The sequence below is a fragment of the Vulpes vulpes genome, chromosome 14, assembly GCF_048418805.1.
Source record: "Vulpes vulpes isolate BD-2025 chromosome 14, VulVul3, whole genome shotgun sequence".
In the NCBI taxonomy this organism is placed as follows: Eukaryota; Metazoa; Chordata; class Mammalia; order Carnivora; family Canidae; genus Vulpes; species Vulpes vulpes.
This window is the reverse complement of record NC_132793.1, coordinates 28,094,103-28,118,730: the sequence shown is the minus strand read 5'-3', so window position 1 is coordinate 28,118,730 and position 24,628 is coordinate 28,094,103. Positions and strand designations below refer to the sequence as shown.

Sequence of the window (24,628 nt, the reverse complement as noted above, 5' to 3'; positions counted from 1 at the left end):
CATCCACACCCTTGGCAATATGATTTTGCAGCTCCTTCTATCAAGAGGTGCGATCTGCCTTCCATCCCTTCTATCTGATCTGGTCTGTGATTTGCTTCAGCCAAAAGAATGTGGCAGGAGTGACACTTCTGTGATCTTGCAACTTCTGCTCTCTCCAAACACTGCCCCTCTCATGTGAACAAGCCAGACTAGCCTCCTGGAGAATGAGAGACCACGTGGAAGAGAGCTGAGGGGGTCCAGGCGATAGTCAGCCAACCGCAGCAGCAGTCACCTCGCCAGCCTGCTGCTAATTCAAATGCAGCAGCGATCCTAGCCAAAACCAGCTGCAATGAGAACCATGGAGCTGAGCCCAGGCAAAATTGTCAACCCACAGTCACCAGTTAAATAAATGGTTATTGTTTTAGATCATTGCATTTTGGGGGTGGTCTGTTACACAGCAATAGCTAACCAATACACTACTTTACCTATTAAAATAAATAAAATTAATTTTAAGTAACTCTCGAGAAGAAAAGAAATAGTGGAAAAGGAAACCAGGCAGATGTGCAGGCGATTTAAAAGCTCCCCTGGGGGATCCCTGGGTGGCGCAGCGGTTTGGCGCCTGCCTTTGGCCCAGGGCGCGATCCTGGAGACCCGGGATCGAGTCCCACGTCGGGCTCCCGGTGCATGGAGCCTGCTTCTCCCTCTGCCTGTGTCTCTGCCTCTCTCTCTCTCTCTCTCTCTCTCTCTCTGTGACTATAATAAATAAATAAATAAATAAATAAATAAATAAATAAATACTCCCCTGGGAGGATGACACGGAGGGGCTAAGGGGCTGATGGAATCTTCTAGGGCTGTGGTCAGTTCAAAGAGGCTCCAATATCTAGGTCTCTTAAAAAGCAGAACAAGCAGAAAGAGCAATGGGATTTAGAAGACAGGACCAGCCACACCTCAGGAGACCCTGTACAAAGTGCTCAGGGACCAGGCCAGACTGACTTCCCCATAGCAGACACCAGGCCCTGAGACAGAACTCAGACCCAAGGCCCACCACTCTTCCTGGAAAGAAACTTTAGCCTTCTCTTCACCCAAGACCACCTGAAGTAGGAAGGAGGAAGGGAAGCATTGGAAGCTTGAGGGGTTTTTTCTTTTCTTTTTTTTTTCAGAAAAAAAAATAACGGAGTTAAACTAACTCAGAGAATGATGGCAGCATATACAATGCTCACTCCACCTCATACGTGCAACCATATTTTTCTTCCTGTCTTACAGATCAGGAAACTGAGGCACAAAGTGCTCAAATGATAGTCATGATGGATAAAGCCACAATTTGAGCCCAGACACTGCTGCTGAAGAGACTAACAGAACTCTGAAGAGCCTAGGATTGCTTTAATTGGCAAATATAAGTAAGCTTCCTTCCTGATAACCAGGATGATAGGGGCTCCCGAGGAAGTTACAGAAAGTTAAAATGCCAGGAACACAATTTTTCATATGATCTGGGTGTGTTACATTTGGACCCCAGGAAATGAAGGTTTCAAGAGTTTCCTACAATTAAACATTTAGGAATGGGGTTGTGCCTTCCCCACACTGTCGAAAGGACACTTGCTTTATAATAATAAATCCTTCTTCTTAAGCAAATGCCACCTCTCCTCCTTCCTGCATATCATGAATAACAATGGCTGGGATGTTCAGCATTTTCATTGTGCTGTACATGTGTGGGCCCTCACCCACACACATATCTTATAATTCTCACAACACCTTTCTGAGGAGGGGATTATTACTGTCCCCATTTTGCAGATGAAGAAACAAAGATTCAGAGGTGGGAAGTGAGTTTGAAAGGTCACACAGCCAGGGAGAGGCAGACGCCAATACTTGATCCCAAGTCTAGCTGACTTGGATGCAGGACAGGCATGCTCATCTTCCGTCCAGATGCCAGGGCCTATGGCAAGGGGTCATTGAGGTTTGGACAGAGTGATTACAGGAACCACTCACTGCCCAAACACAGAACCCGGAAACCCTGGGCAGCCCCGGTGGCCCAGCGGTTTAGTGCCACCTTTAGCCCTAGGGTGTGATCCTGGAGACCCTGGATCAAGTCCCATGTCGGGGTCCCTGCGTGGAGCCTGCTTCTTCCTCTGCCTGTGTCTCTGCCTCTCTCTCTGTGTCTGCCATGTATAACTAAATAAGATCTTTTAAAAAATAAATCATTAAAAAAAAAAGAACCCGGAAACCCTCTAAACTTCTCCTTCCTCTTGCACCAGCAGCTCTGTCTTAGTGTAGTAAAAACACTTCCCCAAGCAGCCTTGGCCACAAGAAGCAGAAACAACCTTGCCCACGGGTCCCATTTCAGGCTCTAACACCCACCAAATCAAAGAACGGTGGCCAACTTTGGGAATGCAGGAGAAACTTGTGCCCCTTGCCATGACCACCCCTACGCACCTGGCCCACTGTCCTCCCTGCTCCTGGCTGCTGATGCTGCTCCTGGTCTTCTTTGGTGAGTGGGATCTGGGACAGAACAGGACCCTGCCCTGGCTTGTCCCAGAGAGGGCCACCAGGGTCTCTGGCATGCCTAGAGGGGCTCGACCCCACCAAGAGGGAATGGGAATGGGGAGCTGAGAGATCTCCTGATCCCAGCAGAGTGCAGATCCACTGTCCAAAAAAGGAGGACTTCTTGGGAGGCAGCACAGTGAAGTTAAGTTCCCAGGCTCTGGGCTCTCACTGAATGGGCTCTGGCTCCAACCCCCATGTGCACATGTCACATGCCACGTCGCTGTCCTCTTCCACAAAGAGAGCTGCTAATGAGGTGCTGTGAATATTAAGTGTAAAAATGGGGAGGCTCAGGGCACCTGGGTGGCTCAGTCAGTTAAGCGTCTGCCTTTGACTCAGATCATGATCTTTTTTTTTTTTTTATGATAGTCACACAGAGAGAGAGAGAGAGAGAGAGAGAGAGGCAGAGACACAGGCAGAGGGAGAAGCAGGCTCCATGCACCGGGAGCCCGACACGGGATTCAATCCCGGGTCTCCAGGATCGCGCCCTGGGCCAAAGGCAGGCGCTAAACCACTGCGCCACCCAGGATCCCTCAGATCATGATCTTAAGGTCCTGAGATGGAGCCTCAAATCGGGCTCCCTGCTCAGCAGGGAGTCTACTTCTCCCTCTCCCTCTGCCCCTCTCCTCAAGCTCGTGCTCTCTCTATCTCTCCTGCTCTTTCTCAATAGATAAAATCTGTTTTTTAAAAAAACACTTATTAAATAAATAAATATAAATAAGAATGGTGATGCTCAGCCCAGGATCAGTGACCTAATTTGCTGGGCCCAGTGCAAAATATAAACACAGGTTCAAAAAGTATTGAGAACTTTAAGACAGCAACAGCTGAGCATTAACACAAGCATGAGGCCCTGTGTGGCCACACAAACTGAACATCCATGAACCAGCATGGGCTCAGCCTGAGAAATCTGGGCTCAACCTCAACACGGATTGCTTCAAGAAACTTCTCTCTGAGTCTCAGTTTCCCTGTCTGTAAAATGGGGCTAATCATGGGACCTACTTCATGACTTTATTTGGAGGATCCAATGAGATCATACCTCTAAGCACCTGGCACATATACAGATTTAGTAACTGTTTGGCTGTTATTATCCTACCTGTGTCTTCTCTAAGTCAGGATCAGGCTGACTTAGCTCCTGAGTCCTGGGGCGCCTGGGTTCAGCTCAACCTCTGAACCCAAGTACCTCTGATCCAGCAGGCAGGATGCTGGGCTCTTAGCAGGCTCATTCCATCCCCTGTCCATCTGGGCCACTGTCCCAGCTCCTGTCGAGACCCAGATCCTGCTCATCTCACCTGGTACTCCAGAATGGTCACCTCCCAGAGAGGCCCTGGTGGGCTCAGATCTGGGGCCAGACCTGGCTACTCCTTCATTCCCCGACTGTGATTTGGGGCACTGCTTCACTTCTCTGAACTGTTTTCCCTGATTGTAAAATGTGAATTGTAATTCCTATTGCTTATTCCACAAACACTCTTGAGTATCCACTGCATTTTAGGCTAGAAAGTCACATGTATAAACTACCCAGGATCAAATATTTTTGAAAAATATGGGTTTTATACCAGGCTTCCAAAATGGAACCCCTCATCACAGACCGAGAAAGGCAGAGCAGAAAATAGGTGGGAAGGAACCCCAGGACTGTGGGCAAGGGGCTGCTCCATCCCTGAAGACAAGGTACCCAGGACATTTCCCAAAGTCCATGGGATGACATAGAGGGAGAACCAAGAAGGGGACAGCAGGAAGAGGTGAGTGGAACAGGGCTTCCTTTCATTGGGGTACAACTGACATACAACAAATGACACATATTTAACATGTACACTTTCGTAAATTTTGTTGGGTATTAGATATACTTCACTCCTGTGTACTCATCACCAAAATCAGTATAATGAATATACCCAAGACCCACAAAACTTTCCTTGTGATTCATCCTTTCCACTTCTCCTCTCCAGGCAACCACTTATCTGCTTTCTGTCATTATAGATTAGTTTGCATTTTCTAAAACTTTATACAAGATCATGCAGTATGTACTCCTTTTTGTCAGATTTCTTTTCCTCAGCATAACTATTTTGACCTTCATTCATGTTGTTGCACATGTTAATAGTTCATGCATGTCTTTTCATTTCTACCCTCTGTATGGATAAGCCACAGCTTGTTTTCCATTCAAACCAGACATTTGGCGGGCTTGCAATTTGGGACTGTCACAAATAAAGCATTTACAGATGCTCACATACAAGTCTTTATATGGACTTATGCTTTCATTTCTCTTGGGAAAATACTTAACAAAATGACTGTATCATATGATACCTATGTGTTGAACTTTTAAGACACCTCCAAACTGAAAGGGGAACCCTCCTGCTCTGTTGGTGGGAATGTGAACTGGTGCAGCCACTCTGGAAAACTGTGTGGAGGTTCCTCAAAGAGTTAAAAATAGACCTGCCCTATGACCCAGCAATTGCACTGCTGGGGATTTACCCCAAAGATACAGATGCAGTGAAACGCCAGGACACCTGCACCCCGATGTTTCTAGCAGCAATGTCCACAATAGCCAAACTGTGGAAGGAGCCTCGGTGTCCATCGAAAGATGAATGGATAAAGAAGCTGTGGTCTATGTATACAATGGAATGTTACTCAGCCATTAGAAACGACGAATACCCACCATTTGCTTCGACGTGGATGGAACTGGAGGGTATTATGCTGAGTGAAATAAGTCAATTGGAGAAGGACAAACATTATATGGTCTCATTCATTTGGGGAATATAAAAAAATAGTGAAAGGGGATAAAGGGGAAAGGAGAAAAAATGAGTGGGAAATATCAGAGAGGCAGACAGAACATGAGAGACTCCTAACTCTGGAGTGGGTGGTAGAAGGGGGTGGGGGTGACTGGGTGACGGGCACTGAGGTGGACACTTGACGGGATGAGCACTGGGTGTTATTCTATATGTTGGCAAATTGAACACCAATAAAAAATAAATTTATTTTAAAAAGACACTTCCAAACTGTTTTCCAAGAAGGTTGTACCATTTTGCATTCTCGTCAGCAACATATGAAGATATTTCTTCTATATGCTCGCCAACACCTGATATGGTCAATCTTTTTAATTTTAGTCATTCCCACAGGTGTGTAGTAATAGCTCACTGTGGTTTTAATTTCACTTGCCTAATGTGTAATGATGCTGGACTTCTTTCATGTGCATCCTTTTTGGTCAAGTGTCTCTTCAACTCTCATTTTTTTAAAATATTTATTTATTTCTTTTAGAAAGAGAGAGAGTGTGCACACACGTGGGCACATGAAGGTGGGGGGTGGGCAGAAAGAGAGGGAGGGCAAGAGAACCCCAAGCAGGCTCCACACCTAGTACAGAGCCCCTGTTTGGCCCCATCCCAAGACCCCAAGATCATGATCCAAGCCAAAATCAGGAGTCAGACACCCAACCAACTGAGTCACCTGGGTGCCCCTCGACTCCCATTTTTAAATTGTTTTTCTTATTATCGAGTTTTGAGAGTTTTTAATATATTCTGGTTACAAATCTTTTATCAGATATATACTTTGCAAAGATTTTCTCCAACTCTGTAGGTTGTCTTTTTTATTCTCTTACAAGTGTCTTTTGAACAGCAAAAATTCTTAGTTTTCATAAAATCCAATTTATTAATTTGTTCTTTTATGGATTGTGATTTTGGTGTTGTATCTAAATGTATGGCAGAATTCACTAGTGAGACCCTCTGGGCTTGCAGTTTTCTTTGTGGGAAAGTTTTTAATACAGGTTAAATGTTTAAGATAATAGGGCTACTTAGGTTATCTATTTTTTCTTGACGGAGCTTTGGTAACCATTTGTGTTTTTCAAGGAATTTGTCCCTTTGTCAGTATATGTAGCCATGAACTTTCCATAGTATTCCCTTATTCCCATAGTTCTTTAATATCTGTAAAATCTGTACTGCTGCCACCTCTCTCATTCCTGACTGGCCATCTCTCTCTCTCTCTCTCTCTCTCTCTTTCACTATAGCTATAGGTTTATCAATTATAATGATCTTCTCAAAGATTTCATTCTTACTGATTTTTCTCTGTTGTTTTCCGCTTTTTTCACTTTGTTGCTTTTCACTCAGATATTTGTGGTTTCCTTTCTTCTTCTTACTTTGGGTTTAATTTCCTCTTTTTTCCTTATTTCTTCTTTTTTATTATTATTATTTTTTTTTTTAGAAACAGAGAGCAGGAGCAGTGGGGGAGGAGCAGAGGGAAAGGAACAGAAAGAATCCCAAGCAGGCTCCACACTGAGCACAGAGACCAACACAGAGTTCATCCCCAGAACCTTGAGATCAAGGTGAGACCAAGCCCAAATCGAGAGCTGGATGGATGCCCAACCAACTGAACCAACTAGGAGCCCCTCCTTGTTTCTTAAAGTAGTGACTGAGGCCATTCATTTAAGTCCTTTCTTCTTTCCTAATATAGTCATATAATGCTATAAATTTCCCTATACATCCCACAAATTTTATTATTGTTTTCATTTTCATTTGGATCAAAATACTTTTTTTAAGATTTTATTTATTTATTCATGAGAGACACAGAGAGAAAGAGAGGCAGAGACACAGGCAGAGGGAGAAGCAGGCTCTATGCAGAGAGCCCAATGTGGGACTTCATCCCGGGACTCAATCCCAGGACTCCAGGATCATGCCTCAGGCTGAAGGCAGGCGCCAAACTGCTGAGCCACCCAGGGATCCCCAGATCAAAATACTTTCTAATTTCCCTTTTATTTTGTCTTTAACTCATGTGTTATTGGAAAGTGTGTTATTTAGCTTGTGAATTATCTCAGGGTTTCCTGGGCATCTGTCTGCTATTGATTCTAATTTAATTCCACTGTGGTCAAAGATTATGCTTGAATTATTTTAAACTTGTTGAGACTATTTTTATGACTCAGAATATGCTCTATCTTTGCAAATGTTCTTTGTGCATTTGAAAAGAACTGTATATCCTGCTATTTGGGGGCATAGTGTTCTATAAATATCAATTAGGCTAAGTTAGTTGATAGTGCTTTTCAAGTCTTCTGTATTCTTCCTGACTTTCTGCCTACATGTTCTATCAACTATGAAAAGAAGGATATTGAAATCTCAGAGCATAGCTGCGTATTTGTCTGTTTCCCCCTGACATTTTACTGGATTTTGCTTCATATACTTTGAAGTCCTATTATCTGTTGCACAAATGTTTGGGATTTGTGTATCTTCTTGATTAATTTGCTCCTTTATCATTATGAAGCAACATTCTTTACTCCTAGAGATATTCTTTGCTCTGAAATCTACTTTACCTGATAATACTATAGCCACTCCAGCTTTCCTTTGATTAGTGTTCATATGCTATAGCTTTTTCCATCATTTTCCTTTTAACATATGTGCACCTTTAATATTTAAAATGCATTTTTTATAGGCAACAGATAGTTAGGTCTTAGTTTTTTATCCAATCCAACAATCTCTAACTTTTACATATGTATTTAGAACATTTACATTCAAAGTGACTTTTTATAGGATCAGATTTAGATATTATTACCTTCCTATTTGTCCAACTTGTTCTTTTTTCCCTTTTTACTCTTTTTCTATCTTCTTTTGATTGTTGAATATTTTTATAATGCTATTTCATCTCTTTCATTGGCTTATTAGCTATAACTATTTTGTCATTTAGTGGTATAAAGTTTATAGTATACATCTGTAATTGATTGCCATCTAAGTACAGCATACCATTCAGCATACAGTATAGGAAACTTTTGAAAGTATCCTAGTGTTTCCCCCTTCCAGTCTTTATTTGGTTGCTATCAGAGCTTCACTTAAACATGTGTTAAAGCCTCACAATGGAATATTGTTTGTTTTTAATAAATTAATGTTTTATTGGTGTTCAATTTACCAACATACAGAATAACACCCAGTGCTCATCCCGTCAAGTGTCCCCCTCAGTGCCCGTCACCCATTCACCCCCACGCCCCCCTCCTCCCCTTCCACCACCCCTAGTTCATTTCCCAGAGTTAGGAGTCTTTATGTTCTGTCTCCCTTTCTGATATTTCCCACACATTTCTTCTCCCTTCCCTTATATTCCCTTTCACTATTATTTATATTCCCCAAATGAATGAGAACATACACTGTTTGTCCTTCTCCGATTCACTTACTTCACTCAGCATAATACCCTCCAGTTCCATCCACGTTGAAGCAAATGGTGAGTATTTGTCGTTTCTAATGACTGAGGAATATTCCATTGTATACATAAACCACATCTTCTTTTTCCTTTTTTTTTTTTTTTTTTAAATTAATTTTTATTGGTGTTCAATTTACCAACATACAGAAAAACACCCAGTGCTCATCCCGTCAAGTGTCCACCTCAGTGCCCGTCACCCATTCCCCTCCAACACCCGCCCTCCTCCCCCCTTCCACCACCCCTAGTTCGTTTCCCCGAGTTAGGAGTCTTTATGTTCTGTCTCCCTTCCTGATATTTCCCAACATTTCTTCTCCCTTCCTTTATATTCCCTTTCACTATTATTTATATTCCCCAAATGAATGAGAACATACACTGCTTGTCCTTCTCCGATTGACTTATTTCACTCAGCATAATACCCTCCAGTTCCATCCACGTTGAAGCAAATGGTGGGTATTTGTCGTTTCTAATCGCTGAGTAATATTCCATTGTATACATAAACCACATCTTCTTTATCCATTCATCTTTCGATGGACACCGAGGCTCCTTCCACAGTTTGGCTATTGTGGACATTGCTGCTAGAAACATCGGGGTGCAGGTGTCCCGGCGTTTCATTGCATCTGAATCTTTGGGGTAAATCCCCAACAGTGCAATTGCTGGGTCATAGGGCAGGTCTATTTTTAACTCTTTGTGGAACCTCCAAGCAGTTTTCCAGAGTGGCTGCACCAGTTCACATTCCCACCAACAGTGCAAGAGGGTTCCCTTTTCTCCGCATCCTCTCCAACATTTGTTGTTTCCTGCCTTGTTAATTTTCCCCATTCTCACTAGTGTGAGGTGGTATCTCATTGTGGTTTTGTTTTTTATTTCCCTGATGGCAAGTGATGCAGAGCATTTTCTCATGTGCATGTTGGCCATGTCTATGTCTTCCTCTATGAGATTTCTCTTCATGTCTTTTGCCCATTTCCTGATTGGATTGTTTGTTTCTTTGGTGTTGAGTTTAATAAGTTCTTTATAGATTTTGGAAACTAGCCCTTTATCTGATATGTCATTTGCAAATATCTTCTCCTATTCTGTAGGTTGTCTTTTAGTTTTGTTGACTGTATCCTTTGCTGTGCAAAAGCTTCTTATCTTGATGAAGTCCCAATAGTTCATTTTTGCTTTTGTTTCTTTTGCCTTTGTGGATGTAATGTATCTTGCAAGAAGTTACTGTGGCCAAGTTCAAAAAGGGTGTTGCCTGTGTTCTCCTCTAGGATTTTGATGGAATCTTGTCTCACATTTAGATCTTTCATCCATTTTGAGTTTATCTTTGTGTATGGTGAAAGAGAGTGGTCTAGTTTTATTCTTCTGCATGTGGATGTCCAATTTTCCCAGCACCATTTATTGAAGAGACTGTCTTTCTTCCAATGGATAGTCTTTCCTCCTTTATCGAATATTAGTTGACCGTAAAGTTGAGGGTCCACTTCTGGGTTCTCTATTCTGTTCCATTGATCTATGTGCCTTTTTTTGTGCCAGTACCACACTGTCTTGATGACCACAGCTTTGTAGTACAACCTGAAATCTGGCATTGTGATGCCCCCAGATATGGCTTTTTTTTTTTTTAAATTCCCCTGGCTCTTCGGGGTCTTTTCTGATTCCACACAGATCTTAAAATAATTTGTTCTAACTCTCTGAAGAAAGTCCATGGTATTTTGATAGGGATTGCATTAAACGTGTAAATTGCCCTGGGTAACATTGACATTTTCACAATATTAATTCTGCCAATCCATGAGCATGGAATATTTTTCCATCTCTTTGTGTCTTCCTCAATTTCTTTCAGAAGTGTTCTATAGTTTTTAGGGTATAGATCCTTTACCTCTTTGGTTAGGTTTATTCCTAGGTATCTTATGCTTTTGGGTGCAATTGTAAATGGGATTGACTCCTTAATTTCTCTTTCTTCAGTCTCATTGTTAGTGTATAGAAATGCCATTGATTTCTGGGCATTTATTTTCTATCCTGCCATGCTACCAAATTGCTGTATGAGTTCTAGCAATCTTGGGGTGGAGGCTTTTGGGTTTTCTATGTAGAGTATCATGTCATCGGCGAAGAGGGAGAGTTTGACTTCTTCTTTGCCAATTTGAATGCCTTTAATGTCTTTTTGTTGTCTGATTGCTGAGGCTAGGACTTCCAGTACTATGTTGAATAGCAGTGGTGAGAGTGGACATCCCTGTCTTGTTCCTGATCTTAGGGGAAAGGCTCCCAGTGCTTCCCCATTGAGAATGATATTTGCTGTGGGCTTTTCATAGATGGCTTTTAAGATGTCGAGTAAAGTTCCCTCTATCCTTACACTCTGAAGAGTTTTGATCCAGGAATGGATGCTGTATTTTGTCAAATGCTTTCTCTGCATCTAATGAGAGGATCATATGGTTCTTGGTTTTTCTCTTGCTGATATGATGAATCATATTGATTGTTATCCAAACTCAACTGAATACACATTCTTCTCATGTGCACATGGAACTTTCTCCAGAATAGACCACATACTGGGTCACAAATCGGGTCTGAACCGATACCAAAAGATTGGGATCGTCCCCTGCATATTCTCAGACCATAATGCCTTGAAATTAGAACTAAATCACAACAAGAAGTTTGGAAGGATCTCAAACACGTGGAGGTTAAGGACTATCCTGCTAAAAGATGAAAGGGTCAATCAGGAAATTAAGGAAGAATTAAAATGATTCATGGAAACTAATGAGAATGAAGATACAACCGTTCAAAATCTTTGGGATGCAGCAAAAGCAGTCCTGAGGGGGAAATACATCACAATACAAGCATCCATTCAAAAACAGGAAAGAATTCAAATACAAAAGCTAACCTTACACATAAAGGAGCTAGAGAAAAAACAGCAGATGGACCCTACGCCCAGCAGAAGAAGAGAGTTAATTAAAATTCGAGCAGAACTCCATGAAATCGAGACCAAAAGAACTGTGGAACAGATCAACAGAACCAGGAGTTGGTTCTTTGAAAGAATTAATAAGATAGATAAACCATTAGCCAACCTTATTAAAAAGAAGAGAGAGAAGACTCAAATTAATAAAATCATGAATGAGAAAGGAGAGATCACTACCAACACCAAGGAAATACAAACGATTTTAAAAACATATTATGAACAGCTCTACGCCAATAAATTAGGCAATCTAGAAGAAATGGACGCATTCCCGGAAAGCCACAAACTACCAAAACTGCAACAGGAAGAAATAGAAAACCTGAACAGGCCAATAAACAGGGAGGAAATTGAAGCAGTCATCAAAAACCTCCCAAGACACAAGAGTCCAGGGCCTGATGGCTTCCCAGGGGAATTCCATCAAATGTTTAAAGAAGAAATCATACCTATTCTACTAAAGCTGTTTGGAAAGATAGAAAGAGATGGAGTACTTCCAAATTCGTTCTATGAGGCCAGCATCACCTTAATTCCAAAACCAGACAAAGACCCCTCCAAAAAGGAGAATTACAGACCAATATCCCTGATGAACATGGATGCAAAAATTCTCAACAAGATACTAGCCAATAGGATCCAACAACACATTAAGAAAATTATTCACCATGACCAAGTTGGATTTATCCCCGGGACACAAGGCTGGTTCAACACTCGTAAAACAATATTGTTTGTTTTTATCATTTCAGGACCTTGCTTTTCAGATTTGCTAGATGAGACCAGAGCACTTTTTTCTGAGTAGTCTCTTCTGTCCTTTCTACCCATTGCTCTATCAATCATGAGGTTTTCCAGTTTGGCTGGTGAGGACGGGCACTATTCTCAGCCCTGTGCTGAGTGGAGGGCACCACTCAGTGCAAGTGTACGAGGTGCAAGGAAACCACCTGAGACCAGGGAACAGACCACCATAAAGGATTAGAGAGAATAGATCTAGATCTGACTTGCTCACATTATGGTATTTGAGGGTGGATGCTGCCAAACTGCTCAGAACTAAGGACACCAAGGACAAAAGCAATCCCTAGGACTGAGCATGAGGTATCACTTAATCACAACTGTGAGGCAGTTCTTGTAGAGGCTAGCAGCACAAGCCTAGCAGGCAGAAGAGGAATTTAGAATTCCACATTCCCCCACCCCCACCCCAGGAAATGTCTGCCTCACATCCCTACTCCCCTACCTCACTTTCAACTGAGAAACATCATGATATCCTGCAAACCTATATCTTGGAGTGAGACCAAGTCATTCACCAGGCCTGATGGTCACATACACCAGGGGACAGTTGGGGCACAAAGCTGATGACCTGTATTGATTAGAACCTTAAGTCACAGGCAGCCTGGGTGGCTCAGCGGTTTAGTGCTGCTTTCAGCCCAGGGCATGTTCCTGGAGACCTGGGATGGAGTCCCATGTCGGGCTCCCTGCATGGAGCCTGCTTCTCCCTCTGCCTGTATCTGCCTCGCTCTCTTTCTTTCTGTCTCTCATGAATAAATAAGTAAAAAATCTTTTTAAAAAATCTCTCTTATACATATGGATAGATATATGGAATATCTATCTACCTAAATATATATATTTAGACTTATTCAACTACTCTTCCTTCAGGCTTACCCTCTTTTCCTATAATTAGTGCAAAATAAAAATATTTTAAGTATAACTTTATAACAAAGAATGTTTCTTAATTTGTTAATCTCTTAAAAATTCCCATTATTTGGGCAGCCTGGGTGGCTCAGCGGTTTATCGTCGCCTTCAGCCCAGGGCATGATCCTGGAGACCCAGGATCGAGTCCCACGTCGGGCTCGCTGCATGGAGCCTGCTTCTCCCTCTTCCTGTGTCTCTGTCTCTCTGTTTCTCATGAATAAATAAATAAAATCTTTTAAAAATTCCCATTATTTAACTTAGTATTTCATGGGAAGGAAAATTTAGGAGTATCTTTTTTTTTAAGATTTTATTTATTAAAAAAAAAAGATTTTATTTATTTATTCATGAGAGACGGCGGGGGAGAGAGAGAGAGAGAGACAGAGAGAGGCAGAGACACAGGCAGAGGGAGAAGCAGGCCCCATGCAGGGAGCCCGATGTGGGACTCGATCCCGGGACTCCAGGATCACGCCCTGAGATGAAGGCAGGCGCTAAACCGCTGAGCCACCCAGGGATCCCCTAGGAGTATCTTTTTTAAAAAAATTTTCCATGTGCTTCTTCAACTGTCTATTGAAAGTTTGTGAAAAATCTTAAAGGTTATGAGGTTCTAAGGGACTAAATTATCTAATCAAAAGACAGAGTGGGTGAATGGATATAAAACAAAACCAACTCAATGCTTCCTACAAGAGACTTGCTCCAGCTTTAAGAGTACACACAGACTGAAAATGAAGGGATTTAAAAAAATCCATGTAAATGGAAACAAAAGAAAGCAGGGGAAGCTATACTTATGTTAGACAAAATAGATGTTAAGCCAAAGATTGACTATAATAAGAAAGAAAGAAGATCATTATATAATGATAAAGGGTCAACCCAATGAGAATTGATGTCATTTGTAAATATTTATGCAACCAACATAAGAGCATTCAAATATAGAAAGCAAAATTAACAAATCTAATGAACAGATCTAATGGGAGAAATAGATAGCAATACAGTAACAGTGGGGAACTTCAATATGTCACTTTCAACAATGGATTGATTATCCTGAGAAAAAATATTTAAAAAACTTTGGACCTAAGCTACATGTTAGAAAGAAGGCTTAACAGCCATTTACTCTCGATAAAGTGGGTATAGAGGGAGTGTACCTCAGCATAATGAAAGCGATATATAACAAGGCACAGCTAACATCACACTCAACAGTGATGTAAGCTTTCCTGTAAGATTAGAAATAAGACAAGGATGTCCGATCTCATCATTTTATTCAACATAGTATTAGAAATATGAGTGAGAGCAATCAGGTAAGAAAAATAAATAAAAGACACCCAAATTGGAAAGGAAGGAGTAAAATTGTCACTGTTTACAGATGACATGATATTGTATATAGGAAATTCTAAAGACTATCAAAAAACTATTAGAACTAATAAATGAGTTTTGTAAAGTTTCAGGATACTAAATCAATATACAAAAATCTGTTATGTTACTAATAATCAACAGAAAGAGGAATTAAGAAAACAGTCTGGGATCCCTGGGTGGCTCAGTGGTTTGGCGCTTGCCTTCGGCCCAGGGCGTGATCCTGGAGTCCTGGGATCAAGTCCCACCTTGGGCTTCCTGCATAGAGCCTGCTTCTCCCTCTGCCTGTGTCTCTGCCTCTCTCTCTCTCTCATAAATACATTTTTTAAATCTTAAAAAAAATAAAATAAAAAGAAACTTAAGTCACCTGATCTGAGTCCAGATCCTCAGTCATACTGCTAATGGAATGCCTTGGTCCCCTCATGTTTCTTCCCCATTAGGTTTCCTCATCTCAAAAATGGAGGTAATAACACCTGCCTCAGGGAGTTCTTGAGGGGAGCACCTGAGAGGATGTTCATTACCCAGGTATGAAAGAACTTGCATGGGAAGCCTTGGTCCTCTTTCTCTGTGCCTGTTTTAAGGCCCAACTCAGCAGTTCAACCACCAAAATAGACCCAGTTCCCTACACACCAACAAGCATTGCAGTTTTTTTTAAAAAAGATTTTATTTATTTATCCATGAGAGACAGAGAGAAAGAGAGAGGCAGAGACACAGGCAGAGGGAGAAGCAGGCTCCATGCAGGGATCCTGATGTGGGACTCGACTCCGGGACTCCAGGATCACGCCCTGGGCCTAAGGCAGGCGCTAAACCACTGAGCCACCCAGGGATCCCCCAAGCATTGCAGTTTGGCAAAGAATTCACACAAGACACCTGAAAATAATATAATGTTATATTCAACTCTACTTCAAATTAAAAAATGTTTTGAGGTGCCTGGGTGGCTCAGTCAGTTAAGCGTCTACCTTCAGCTCAGGTCATGATCCCAGAGTCCTGGGATCGAGCCCCATGTCTGGCTCCCTGTTGCACAGGGAGTCTATTTATCCCTTTCCTCTCTGCACATGGTCTCTCTCATGAGTAATTCTGTGTCTCTCTCTCTCAAATAGATAAATATTTTTTAAAAAATTTTTAGAGTTATAGAACTGCATACAGGACATAAAATTTCTGGTATTTACTGTATGTAAATAATACCTCAATAAAGTAGTTTTTTTAAGAAAAGAATTCACGGAGGTGGGGCAAAGGGCATCTGGCCGACTCAGTTGGTAGAGCATGTGACTCTTGTTCTCAACGTTGTGAGTTCAAGTCCCATGTTAGTCACAGAAATTACTTTAAAATTTTTAAAAATTCATTAATTTTAAAAAGAATCCACAGGAAACAAGGAGGATGTTTACACTAAACACCACCGTGCACACACTTTGTGTGATACATTTGTGAGCTGAGAGCTGAGAGCAGGGGCTCCAGAAACAGACTGTCACATTCTTATTGGATGAGGTATTAGTTTGGGTGGCCATAACAGACTGGTGGTTTAAATGTATTTTCTCATACTTCTGGAGACTGGAAGTCTAGGTGAAGGTATCAGCAGGGTTGGTTTCTTCTGAGGCTTCTCTTCTTAGCTTACAGATGACCATCCTCTCCCTGTACCTCCATGTGGGCCTCCCTCTTTGTGTATCTGTGTCCTAATCTACTCTTCTTCTAAGGACACCAGTCATATTGGATTAGGGTCCACCCTCATCCTCTAATTTTAACTTAATTTCCTCTTTAACAACCCTATCTCCAAATGAACCCATATTCAGAGGTACTGGGGGTTAGGACCCCAATATATGAATTTGGCCAGGGAGACACAATTCAGCCCATAAATAGTGATCCTGGGAAACTTACCTAATCATCTGGGCTGTCAGGGTCTTCTGTGAGGATAGGAATAATGCTGCCCACGTCACAGGAGCGTTGGCAAGAATAGATGTGGTAAGCCACACAGGGCTTGGGACATGGTGAGCACTTAAGTGCCACTTATTATTTGTAAGTTCTCCATTCAATAGTTCTGTCCTGCCTCTTCAGCCAACCTCCCCATATTTTGCACTTCCCTCTCCTAACAACATCCCTCCAGTGTTGTGAGTAATTGTTCTTGGCCAGCCAATGACTAGGTTGGGTTAAGCTCACCTTTTAAGGCTCCAGTTCCTTCCTGCTAAGCACAAATCCTTTCTTCCTCTGTTGTAGGAGCCTCTGAGCCGAGCTATGGGAGTAAATGGCAGGTGCTACAGCCTGAGGGCCCTTTGCTGGTTGCAGAAGGTAACACACTCCTACTTCGGTGTACAGTGGATGGCTCCTGCACTGATGACATGATTAAATGGGTCAAGGTGAGCCATCAGGACCAGCAGGAGATTTATAACTTCAAACACGGCTTCTTTCCTGGAGTCATGCCATTGATCCAACGGACATTGGAGCCACTTAATTGTGACTATTCCATCTATATCTACAATGTCACCAGCAGGCATGCTGGAACCTACCACTGTGTGTGGTTTGGTAACAAGAATGAGAACTCAGAAAAGACACCGCAGGAGGGCACCTCAGTGTTTGTGAAGGGTGAGTATCTGGCTCTGTGGGTCTTAGCACCTGGCTCTGATCTGTGTCCCTGCATCAGCCGCCTTTAATCACAACCATGCCGTACACACAAATCCCAGTGGCACACAAAATAAGTGTGTCTCATCACACATGTACAGACAGCTGGAGTGGTTCTGCTCCACGTGCCTTGTTCCAGGGCCACGTCTCATTGTAGCTACCTAGGGTACATCTGTGTCGTGGAGATGGCAGGAGCAAAGAGAACAAGTCCCAAAGCCCCAGGCACATTTCTAGCTTCTAACCACGTAATGTCTACTAACAGCCCATTGGCTAAAGCATGTCACATGGCTAAGCTCAAAGTGAGAGACCGTGATGTGTGCCTTGCCACGGTGAGGCCACGGCAGGAGCAGGGATGTACCATACTACCAGAGGACTCAAGAGCTAGGGCTGATCCTTTCATCGACCTCACTCCCCATATAATAAGTCATGCTATCTGTAAGCCCGGCAGCGGTGACCTGGGCACTCAAATCCTGATCCTGCCATTCGAGAAGAGTGTGTTAAATTGATCACTTCAGCTCTACACAGTTCAAGTGCTTAACTTGTAGGATAGGTGACATAATTCCTACTTGGAGGGTCATTCGGGTGATGAAATAGAAGAACAGTCTACAGAATACCATGTAGACTGTTGACAGAATGTCTGTGTAAGGTGGCTGGGGGCAGAGGGAAGGGTTCATTTTTAACTTGATGCAAGCATGTCAAAAAGGTTTCTCAGACTCCTTCCAAGCTGTGACAGGTACCTTCTCTTGGTCCTACAGTCCTCTGGGTTTTCAAGCTCAGGAGGATTTTCTGGGCCATCTCTATATACCACCAGACGGAGAATTTTCCCAGCAGGACATCTGTATGTCTTGTTAAGCTTCATTTTTCTCAATCTTAAACATCAGCACATAGTAGGTACTAGAAATTTCTTTACTAAATGAATCAACCTGAGAGTAATGGGCGGATGCAGAGGGAGTTACTGAGTAGAGAAATCAGGGAAAGGGGAGGGAGGGAAGATATGAGGGAGGTAATGAGCAGACAGTGGAGGAGGAAACGGAATACCACAAGGCCCCTCTCTTTGACTTCAGAAGCCGGGGACCCAGAGCCAGACCTCTGGATCATCCAGCCCCAGGAGTTGGTATTGGCAACCATCGGAGACAATGTATTCCTGAACTGCACAGTGCTTGGAGATGGTCCCCCAGGCGCCATCAGGTGGTTTCGGGGAACTGGTCTGAGCCGGGAGGCCATTTACAACTTTGAAGGCATCTCCCACCCTAACGTGACAGCAGTCCAGGCCTCCAGGAGGGATTTTAGCATTCTGCTGCAAGGCGCCTCCACTGAACATGAGGGCACCTACTACTGTGTCAAGTTTCAGAGGAAATTCAACAGGCAATACCTGTCTGGAATGGGCACCAGACTGAGAGTAAAAGGTGAGACAGGTGGTGAGGGGATGAGGGAAGGGGGAGGAGTTGGGGGTAAGAAGAACGTGGCCTACAACGAACTTTCCATCATGTCCCAAATAAGCCAGCTGTTCTCAGCCTCCAACCCTTACAAAAGCTGTTCCGCTGTCTGGAATTCTTTCTTTTTCTCTCTGAAGAACTCCTACTCATCATTCAAGGCCTACCACAAATAGCCCCTCCTCTGTGAAACCTTTTGTTTCTCCCAGGCAGAATTAATTTCTCTCCATTCTGGGCTCCACAAAACTTTGGACCATTAATGATTTAACAGCATCTGTTAAGTGCCTGTCTATTGTCCTGCACTGTATTAGGTGTGTAGATACTGCAATGAACCAGACATTGTCTCTACACCAGAGATGCTCCCACACGTCTAACTAGTCCCTCACAGTAGCAGGGTTTGACTTCTAGCCCCCATCCCAGATAGACTCATCTTGATGACTCCTGGTCCTAGCGCAGGGGCTCAGGAGATGGCAGGACAGAAAGAAAAGGGAAATGTGTGACTATCTCTCTTCCTTGCAGCAAAGCCCCCTTCTCCCCAAGAGACAGAACTCACCAATGAACATGTCGCCGGGATATTTCCATCAGGTGAGTGTACCTACGTCCTGGGAAGGTAACCAGTCCCCAAGGCAAGGGTGGCCAAACATGACGTGGGCCATGGGAAGGGAGTAGTCCCTGACTCCAAGGGCCACCTGTCACCAAGAAAGTCCCCAAGACTTCATCTTGACTGCAGAACCAGGAACCCAGAGAACCATGTTGAAGCTCATTTAAAGAAGGGACTCTCTAACAGCCAGTGCTAACTATTCAGTAGGCAGTCTTGCCTGAGAAGTAGTGAGCTCCCTGAAGTCCAGTACAAGGATACACCGTGAAACTGTACATCACGGTACTGGAGAACATGGCTTTGTAGCCAGGCATCCTGTATTGAGCCCCTTTCTAGCTATGTGATTGTGGCAATTTGCCTCGCTCCTTGAATTTTTATAGTCCTACTCTGCGAAACTAGTGGGGAGAAGCGATAAGAATCAGAGAGCCTACCACTCAAGGTGGCATGTAGCTCTAATGAGATCACATGTGCCAAATGCCCAGAACTGTGCATATCACATCACATCACAAGGGCCCCTTGTGACTGAGGCGGGGCTGGGGGTGAGACTTAGGGTAGCGACCTCAGATGCTCCCTGTGGCTCAGCCCTGTTCCTGCCATTCTTGGGAGCTGTAACACCTGGTCCCATCACTTCTCTAACATATATGTCCCTGAGAAAATCATTTCCCCACTCTGAGTCGGCCTCCTCATCTGTACCAATTGCATTATTATCCTACCTTGCAAGATAAGTTTAAGGGTTATGTTAGGCAATTAGGAAGTGCTTAGCTCAAGGTCTGGAGCAGAGATGCTGAACAGCCAATAAATGAACACAGTTTTTTATTACTATCAGAGGTCAAGAATGCTGCCAAGATGACTAAACATATGGGTAGGATATTGGGCAAAGCCTCTTTAGGCCCAGGATAGAGGGAGGGATCTTTGGTCTCCTCTCTCAGTGTACAAAGAATGTGGCCCAGCAGCTGGGGCCAGACTTCCCTGTGGGGACACTGAGGTCTGGACTATTGGGGAATCACCCAGGGTCCTTCCTGAGTTCTCCCCTGTGTCCTCCAGACCTTCTGTCTGTGTTCACATCTCTGGTCCTGGGGCTGAAGGCAACAACCCTGGCTGCACTCCTGCTGGTCCTGGTTGCCTGCCAGAGGAGACCATGGCAAGAAGATGTCAAGACTCCAGGCCCAACAAAACTGGGGCCACATTAGCTTGGGGCATGGGGCATGGAGCATGGGGAATGGGGCATGGGGCGTGGGTGAGGGGTCGGCCCCAGAGTGGGTCCTCTGAATCAGAGGGAGGCCAAGGCTCCCCAACCATTTCTCTGCCTCTGATCTCAACCTCCAGAGGCTCCCCAGGCCTCATGCCAAACTCCGGGATCCACATACCTGGTTTCCACTCACCTGGTGAAGTCCCCCACTGGGCAGTGACTGAACTCCCTTCTGATGTGCCGTGCTCTCCCTTCACAGCCCCTATAAGCCCTCCTCCTCCTCCAAGGCTTTGCCCAGCCCTCTTCTCAGGACCCTTGTTCCTGCCACAGCCCCTTCTGGAGTGTCTGCCCCCTTCTGCCCCTCTCCACATTTTCTCATCCTTCAAGATTCAACTCAGAGTCCTTTCCAGAAGGTTTTCCTACGCATCTCTGAGCTTGCAGAGCCAGACTGGCCAGGCCCCTCTATTTACATCCTCCTCTCCCCATTTCCTGCCTTCTTACCTTCCCTACTATGGGTGGCTTGGGTAGCTGTAATAGTTAAGTTCAGGCTGGGCAACTTTAACAAAACTCTTAAATAACAGTGGCTTAACCCAGAAGAAAACTAATTTATCTTGTGATAACCAAGCATAAGCAGGCCAGGCAATAGAGGACTCCTTGATATTGAGACCCGAGATTCCTGGATCTTGCTACCAAGTCCATATGCCAGGCAGCAAGACTAGGGAAGAAGGCAGTGAAGAGAAGTAGGACCCTCTCCTCCAAGAGCATCGCTGGGAATTTGCCCACATCGCCTCTGATTGGCTGGAATCTGGTCGCATAGTCACACCTAGTTGCAAGGAAGACTGGGAAATGTAGTCTTTATTCTGGCAGCAGTATGGCCAGCTGTAATTTTTCACTAAAAGAACCAGAGGGCAAACATCAGTAGATAACCAGCAGTGTCTACTTCAGTGGCATAGAGGCAGCTGCCTCCTTGCGCTGTGTGACAGTTGAGTTCAATTCCCAGCTGAAACAGCACCTCCTTGTACCACCACCTTCCCTAGGGCAGTATAATAGAGAGCAGTAGTTCTGAAGAAGAGGAGGCTTCTCCCCCAGCATACATTTTGCAATGTCTAGAGACACTTTCAGTTGTCACAACTTGGGGGTTGTCCCAACTGGCTATCACCATCTAGTGAGCTGGGATCAGGGATGCTGCTAAACACCCTGTAATACACAGGGCAGCCCCCACAACAAAGAGTTGTCTGGTCCAAAGCATCATAGTGCTGGGGCTGAGCAGCCCAATGTAGGGGAAAGTGTGACACACCTAGCTTGCAATTCCGAAGCCTCCATCCACTCCCTCTCAGTGTGCCCTTCCTGCCTCATCAGTCACTCCACCTCTTGGACCCTCACGGATAATAATGTGGACAACGATCATAATGTGGACTTTTCTGCATCATATAAAAACTGATTCAATTCATATACTCAGGGCTTAATATGTGCTGTGTGCACCAAGTACCCTCGGTACCTATGAACTCCCTTTTTGCTTTCCACGTGAACATTTACTAGCACCTACTCTGGGGGGGAAGTGCATTAGTCTGGCTGGTTTTCATTATAACAACAGAAAAACAGCTTGCAAAATATAAGCCAAAGGGGCCGTTAGTTTACTCTGAGAGTCGCATAAATCGTTGAATTATCAGACATCAGAATAATGGCCCCTTGCCAGAAGATATCCACGACCTAATCTCTGGAACCTGTGACTATGACCTCACATGGCAAAGAAAAGGAGTTTGCAGCTGGAATTAAGGATCTTGAGATGGGGAGTTTATCCTCAATTATCTGGGTGAGCCCTAAATGCAATTGAGAGCATCCTGATGAGGGAGAGACAGAGGGAGATTGAACACTGAGGAGGAGACAGCAATGTGACCACAGGGGCAAAGATGGAAGTGATGTGGCCATAAGTTAAAGAATGCCAGGAGCACCCAGGAGCTGGAAGAAGCCAGGACAGCTCTCCCCAGAGCCTCCAGAGGGAGCAGAGGCCCACTGACACCTTGACTCTGCCCAGTGATACGGATTTCAGACTCCTGGCCTCAGAACGATGAGACAATAAATTTCTGTTGTTCTAAAGCACCAGGTTTGTGGTCATTTGTCACAGTAGCCATGGGAGATTAACAGCAGGGAAGTGTGGAACTGAGCCGCTGGAAAAACTGCTCTGCCCCCGAAACCTCCTGGACTTGCAGGGCCCTGCTTGATGCAGTCGCTGCAAACCAGCCCCCTCTCCAATCGCTTCTCCCACTACAACCGCCCACCTGACACCAACCTGATACCCATCTGGGCCTCGGCCATGCCACATTCTCTAACTCATCCAAGTCTCTCTCCTCCACGAGGGCTCCCCAGGCTGCTCCGTCCACCATGACATCTCCATCCTTCTCATGCCTCGTGCAGCTCACATGTTCTTCACCGCACTCATGACTGCCTGAAACAAAGGGGCGTGTATTTCCTTCATGGGATTGCCAGTTGTCTCCACTAGAACTTGAACTTACTGAGGGCAGGAGCCTAACTTCTCGTAGCCCTGCCATTCAGTCATAAAAGTGGCTGAAGGTGACAGGGAGCCAGGCACTAATCAGTGTACTGAGAAATAAAGAGAAAAGTCTGCTCTTTCAAGACATACCTACGACTGGGGGAAGACAGACAACAAGCAAGTAAATGTAGATAAGTAACATGTCACATGATGGTGAATGCTAAAGGAATAATAGGGCTGAAGGAGGAGTCTGGGGGGGGCATGCCAGAACAAGGTAGAGGAGATACATTTTATTTAAGGTGGTCAGAAGGGTCCTCACAAGTAAAGTGAGCAGAGACTTGAAGGGAGTGAGTAGAGAGTTGTCGATAACTGGAGGGGAGAACGTAATAGGCACAAGGAACAGCAAAGGCAAAGACCCTGAAGCAGGAGTGTGCTTGACACAGCACAGGAAGCGTTAAGCACCAAGCAGATGCTTGGCACATGTTAGACCCCTGTAACATCTGAGGGGGTGTAGAGGGTAGAGGTAAAGTCCACAGTCTTGGGAATCTACTCAGATTCAAATTCCAGTTCTCCTAATCATCTCTTGGGTGAGTTTGTTTCTCTCACAGTTTGTTGGTTTCCTTGGTTTCCATAAACTGGTAACAACATTAGCATCTCCCTTCTTTGGTATTTTTTTTCTAAAGATTGTATTTATTTATTTATTCATAAGAGACACAGAGAGAGGGAGAATCAGGCTCCACGCAGGGATCCTGATGTGGGACTCGATTCCGGGTCTCCAGGATCACACCCTGAGCCGAAGGCAGATGCCCAACCACTGAGCCACCCAAGCATCCCTCCATTCTTAGGTAGTTTTGAGGCTGAAATGCATTGGTGCATGTAAGGCATTAACTGTGCCAAGCCCAGTGGGTGTGCAAGCAGGAGCAGTCCCCAGAAGAGGTGGAGAGGGTGCTGGCAAATAAAACAAACCATGGGTAACTCAGGGCCCTTGGTGGGCACAGAAGGAAAACCTGCTGTTGACAGCCTGAAAGAGTGGGGAAGGAACTGGTGTCAGAGCTGTCCAGTCCAGCCCCTCCCTTGCCTTGGGGTGTGGAGCCCTGTACCTGTAAGATGACCTACGAAACACAGAAGAGGGGGTGGGCCCCAGGCCACAGATCCTACTACAGTTTGATCCTGCTTAGGCCTCAGAATCCAGACCTTGGGAGGTCAGTGGCTGTAGTCCAGGCCTCCCTGAATCAGAGCATCTGTTTCTTCCCTCCTCTTCTGTTTTCTTCTTTCCTGCTCCTTTTCTTTCTCTCTTTCCATCCCCACCCATGGTTCTTGCCGTCTCCTCCATCTTCCTGAGAAAACTCCTATCAAGCCTGCCCAGGCCTGGCCTCCATGGCAGCTCCTAATGAGAGAGATGGGCCTGTTCCCCATTGCTCTCCTCGGGCCTCCAGAGCCCCCGCACTTGCTCCTGCAGAGAAGGTGGAGAGCCCAAGGACGAGGAGGGATAGGCAGGAGCTTCCTGCATCCTGCCACCCTGAGGATGGCAGCCTTGAGCATTGTTCCCCGGAGCAGGGTGAGAGGGGGTGCCATGCCTGGCATGTTATTCCACACGTCATTCCTAACCTTGCTTTTTTGGCTCAACATTCAAGATTGATCCAGGTTGGCTACCTGGAGCTCTGATTCATGGATCTGTGTGTGATACTGTGTCACAGTATTC

At 44.5% G+C, this 24,628-nt stretch overlaps 1 protein-coding gene across 1 annotated transcript; it reads left to right on the top strand.

Annotated features, from left to right (window-relative positions):
• Window positions 1-2,243: 2,243 nt before the first annotated feature.
• Window positions 2,244-22,535, top strand: SIRPB2 (signal regulatory protein beta 2). The gene is made up of 5 exons (XM_025986128.2): window positions 2,244-2,461; window positions 16,814-17,179; window positions 18,280-18,621; window positions 19,168-19,233; window positions 20,291-22,535. The coding sequence occupies exons 1-5, from the start codon at window positions 2,362-2,364 to the stop codon at window positions 20,434-20,436; spliced, it is 1,020 nt and encodes a 339-aa protein (XP_025841913.1). The 5' UTR covers window positions 2,244-2,361; the 3' UTR covers window positions 20,437-22,535.
• The last annotated feature ends 2,093 nt before the right edge of the window (window positions 22,536-24,628 follow it).

Excerpts from the sequence above, each read along its gene's own strand:
- SIRPB2 (XM_025986128.2), top strand. The coding sequence starts at position 2,362 with ATGCAGGAGAAACTTGTGCCCCTTGCCATGACCACCCCTACGCACCTG. Across the intron at positions 2,462-16,813 it reads GCTGCTCCTGGTCTTCTTTG|GAGCCTCTGAGCCGAGCTAT; the intron begins GTGAGTGGGATC and ends CCTCTGTTGTAG. Across the intron at positions 19,234-20,290 it reads CGCCGGGATATTTCCATCAG|ACCTTCTGTCTGTGTTCACA; the intron begins GTGAGTGTACCT and ends TGTGTCCTCCAG.